This window comes from Zingiber officinale, chromosome 6B (genome assembly GCF_018446385.1).
Source record: "Zingiber officinale cultivar Zhangliang chromosome 6B, Zo_v1.1, whole genome shotgun sequence".
Classification (NCBI taxonomy): Eukaryota; Viridiplantae; Streptophyta; class Magnoliopsida; order Zingiberales; family Zingiberaceae; genus Zingiber; species Zingiber officinale.
In genome coordinates, this window is record NC_055996.1 from 33,758,994 (window position 1) to 33,764,015 (window position 5,022).

The 5,022-nt window shown below is 34.1% G+C and overlaps 1 protein-coding gene across 1 annotated transcript; it reads right to left on the reverse strand.

Moving 5' to 3' along the window:
• Positions 1-3,290: 3,290 nt before the first annotated feature.
• On the reverse strand, positions 3,291-4,259 carry LOC121990897. Its single transcript, XM_042544945.1, has one exon. It carries the CDS (start codon positions 4,257-4,259, stop codon positions 3,291-3,293), a length of 969 nt encoding a protein of 322 aa, XP_042400879.1.
• Positions 4,260-5,022: the final 763 nt, after the last annotated feature.

Here is a 5,022-nt window from a genome sequence, read left to right on the forward strand (position 1 = left end):
CGAGCTCATCGGCTCTCTCCCCGTGCCGTCGTTCTCGCTAGCCGCGTCTTCCACTCGACTTCCTGTGTTCCTAAGCTCCTGCACATTTAGACACAAGGGTTAAACAAATGCAGGACCTAACTTAGCTTGTTTGATCACATCAAAACACATTGGAGTTCTAACACTAACTACTATGATTGCATGTATGATGATGGAGCACATAGATATGTGAGATTGATGTGAGAGATGCACGACTGTGATAGTATGTGTATTCATGTTAGGTTTGAAATTGTGTTAATTGTGATGTAAGTTGGTGTATCTGCACATACACCAACCCATGTGATAGGTGCTCTGCCTTATGTATGACATCAACCACAAGACGGTATGACTAGTATTGACACCAATCTGACAGTTGTTTGGGTTTTTTACCTAACCACGCAAGTTCTGAAATTATCAAATCATGTAAGGTAATTTCAAAATTATTAAATTATATGCTCATTTTCCATTTTACTCCTATCAGTCGACTAAGTTTTTTTATCAATTGAATCAATTTTGCTCTATGCTGAAATATCTAATTAAGTAAATCAGCCAACTGATTTTTTAAATCAATCGAATCAATTTTACTCTGGGTTGAAACGTCGAAATTGTAAATAAATCAGTCAACTGATTTTTTAAATCAGTCGACTGATTTATTTATTTATTTTAATCATAGTCGATTTTAGAACCAAATGACCTTTGATTGATCTGAAACTAATTTTTATGTATTACCTCGCCTGATTATATTCATGTCCTCAAATATCAATTTGACATAATATATTGAGAACAATAATTTTTTAAACACGAATTAAAATTTTCAAATATATTTGTATTAAAAAAATTATTGCTCTTAATATATTGAGTCAAATTTATATTTGAGGGCATGCATATAATTAGGAGAGGTAGACAAATATATAGAAATTAGTTTTATATCAATCCGAGGTCGATTGGTCTGCCAATCAATTCCTAAAATCGACTTTGATTAAAAAAACTAAAAAGTAAATCAGTCAACTAATTTACTTAAAATTTCAACATTTCAGCACAAAGTAAAATCGATTCTGGTTTACAAAATTAGTCAATTGATTTACTTAAAATTTCGATGTTTTGACATAGAGCAAAATTGATTCAACTAGTTATAAAAATCAGCCAACTAATAGGGGTAAAATGGGAAATGTGTTCATGATTTGATAATTTTAAAACTATCCAAAGTGATTTCTTAATTTTAAAAATTTATCTACATGATTTGATAAAAAGTTGTATTTCTTTTAAAGAACAAATTGTTATTTTTTTTATGAGAGATATAATCGGCACAACAAGGGATATGATCAAATATGATTGATAGAGTACTCGATCCCTTGGACACGGTACGATGGTAAGAGACAGAATCGACTCCCATGCAACGAGTATTTGATTATTCATAGGGCATATCATATGTGTAGGGATAATAATGGGGCGGGGTGGGGCGGGGCGGGGGCGGGTTTGTCATTCCCATCCCCGTCTCGTTCTCATTTTTTCGGGTTCGGGGATTCCCCGAACCCGAACCCACGGGGATCAAATCCCCATCCCCGTCCCCATCCCCGCTTCATTTCCAAATTTAATTTATATTATTATTATTATTATTATTATTTAATAATTATTATTAATGATAATATTAATATTAATATCAATATTAATAATATTATTATTAATAATATTTTCAAAAATTTTAATATTAATATTAACACTATTATTAATATTTTTTTAAAAAAAATCATATTATTATTTATTATTAATAATAATAATAATATTCAGGGGCGGATTCAGGGATGGGGATAGTATTCCCATACCCGTCCCAAATCCGCCCCATCCTCGAAAAATCAAGGATCCACATCTCCATTTCGAGGTTTTCTCACGGGGCCTCAAACCCGCAGGGAGAATTGTCATCCCTATATATGTGCATGGTATTTGTATCACTCATGACGTTAGTCTATCCACTTAGACTCATTTGATCAAAACTCGATGGGGCTAAGATAATCACCTTCAAAATTAATTAGATAACTGAATTAAAAAAAAACAAAGATTAACGGAGCTCATAGGTTAATGAAGCAATCAATATATTTTCAAATGGTTTGTTATCACTTTTCACAATAAATCCTTGCCAAATCGTCGATAAATTTCCAACATTTAAAAATATAAAATGACTTTATAAGTTCCCAAGAATTTAAAATGGATTATATCTTTAAATCCGCGGCAATTTAATTTGGCAAAAGGTTATATGCGGATCTCGAACATCTTTATAAGGTTGGTCCTATAATCATCGAGAGAAATCAGAATACTTCTTTCAACTTCATCAGAAATCGACTTTTATTTGATTTAACAATTTTTATATATGATGACCAACTCCGTTAAACTCTCATAGTTAAATTTGTGGTCATTTGAAAAATAATAAATTCAGTTAGTCATGATAAATCAAGGCGATCACAAAATTCAGTGTCCTTTGATTACGCACCATATTTGGAAGAAAAAATTTTACAAATTTATTATAGCAGGGGGTCGAACTGGTTCCTGAATTACAACTTGGATACTTTACCGCTACACCATAGCTCCGAGGGCAAATTTGTGGCTATTTGGGAAAAAAATGATAATCCTAGTTAGTCTTATTAACTATCCTAGGATGACCGATCCGGTCCCATGAAAATTTCCCACGGTTAAATCGAGAAGCACACGTCTAGCCCAGAAGTTCAGCATCCTTTAGTTGTACCCTTCATTTGAAGGAAAAATTTCTATAAATATACTATAGCTATGGATTGAACTGTGGGTGTCTAGATAACAATCTGAATATTTTACCATGATATCATAATCCGGGGATAAATTCGTGGTCATTTGAGTTTGCATGATAGATGGATTTAAGTTGATTAAAATTCAAAAATAAAAAATAGTTTAGACTTAAGCTTGTACAAAACCTAAATGGAACACAATAAAGTGTTCATTTATGAAATTTCTGCATTTTTTTTCTTCAATAGTTGATTTCGGAAGTTAAAGACGTGAAGGAAGAGATTTATATTATTAGCAGCCACAGTCCCCTCTAAGAGATTGACATTAAACTCAAAGAGGTATGAGACATGAAAATCAAACAAGCATTACTTAAAACATTTTAAGTGAAAAAGAAAAGATCGAACAACAATTTCTGACATCCAATATCAAAATATTCTTATATAATTAAAATCAATTCCAAATCTTAGAAAAAATATAAAATAAAATAAAAAATAAATAAAAGCTTTTAAGTTTACATTGGATCAGCAGGCAAAACTGGGTGTAAACCAAACAAGCGGTGGCCGCTCTAGTTTTGGAGATGACAATGAAGGCAGACTCAAGGAGGTGAAGCTTTCGTCCTCTAGGCTGTAAACCAAGTTATTACCCCACTCATTCGAGAGATAAATGGAATTTGACTTCAAATCAGGCAATGAAGAAGTATCAAGGCAAAAAGAAGAGCATGTGCTCAAGAATAGAGCATGCTTCTCCAAATTATTCATCGCGACCATGGCGCCTTTCTCAGTATCCACCTTCCAAACCTCCAATTTCTTATTATAATCTACTAATTCATTCGTGATAGTTGCCCGTGCGATCAGTAGATCACCGAAATACGTGCAAACAAAGTGCATGTCGAAAGTAAAATCCCAAATGCTGAATGGCAGAGCCACCACCGGCGTCCCTGTCGGAGTTGAATCCAGCGTGATGAGATCGAACGCCACCACTATCACTTCGTCATCTTCTTCGAATCGTGACACCGCATAGAGCTTGCCGTTGTGAAATGCTATGTCATCATAGTGATATTGATTTCCAGGGATCATCTTCCACTTCTCATCTCCCGCGCTAGCCAAGAACAATAACTCTTTCTCCATAGAACGGCAATAGAATACAAAGCCGACGCTGTAATCTCCACATCTAGAGGGATCGCAGGACAACACCGCTCTGATGGCCTCCAAATTTCGGTCGGTGGGGATGGAGGGAAGGTCGACCTGCACACCCGTTATAGGGTTGAGGAGCTGTACACTAACCTCGTTGGTGGTTATGAGCCAACCATGAGAAGATCCGACGATGAGGATGCCAGGAGCGCGACTTGGGATATCATACACGCGGCCCTCCGATAGGCTGAAGAAGTTGTAGGTGTTTTGATCGTTATGTCTTCCGTTTATGAGGAGGTGGTATTCCGGCACAAGCCATGGGATCTGAGGGCGTTGATCACCGGAGCGGCGTCTGACCATATCGACCACGGCGGACCAATGTGAGCATACGGCCGCGCAGCGGAAGAGATCAGGGATCGAGACCTTGGATAGGATTAAGTATAAGAGATCCGTAGAAATCTCCGACCAGCAAATAGACATCTAGAAGAGACGATGGCGGTAACGACGACGGCGGTGGCGGCTGCTAAACGGTGACAAGAAAATTGGATATCCCTCTTCCTTCCCTATTTCCGTTTATTTGCTTAACCTTTTTCTAAATTATTTTTTCACCCCTGTTGACTATTAAAATATTGTCACAAACAAGTGAAGAAATCTGATAAAATATTTAGTTCCATAAATAAGATATATTTTATATAAAACTAGTTATTTGGTATGATATATTATTCGTAATTAATATTGTCAGTAAATTTTTATCATATAAAAATATAAAGATTGCTATTGGATTATATTATTTAAATAAAAATTATGTTTTTAATAATTATCGAGAAAATAGATTCACATTTGTTATAATGTTTGCTAAAGAGATTGCAAATAAATTAAATATAGAAATTTTGTGGAAAACCTACCATCAGAATAAACAAACAATTCAATAAGAATGAAATTAATGAAATGAAATTTTCATTACTTTTTTTTTAAAAAAAAATTGTTTTAATTTTATTATTTATCATGTCATTTTTTACTCTTTGAACAATTATTTTTTAAAAAAAAATTTAGTTTTTTATATGAGGTAGAAAAATTAAAATTGTTTGATAATGATTTTCTAAAAAAATATTTGAATTTTGAA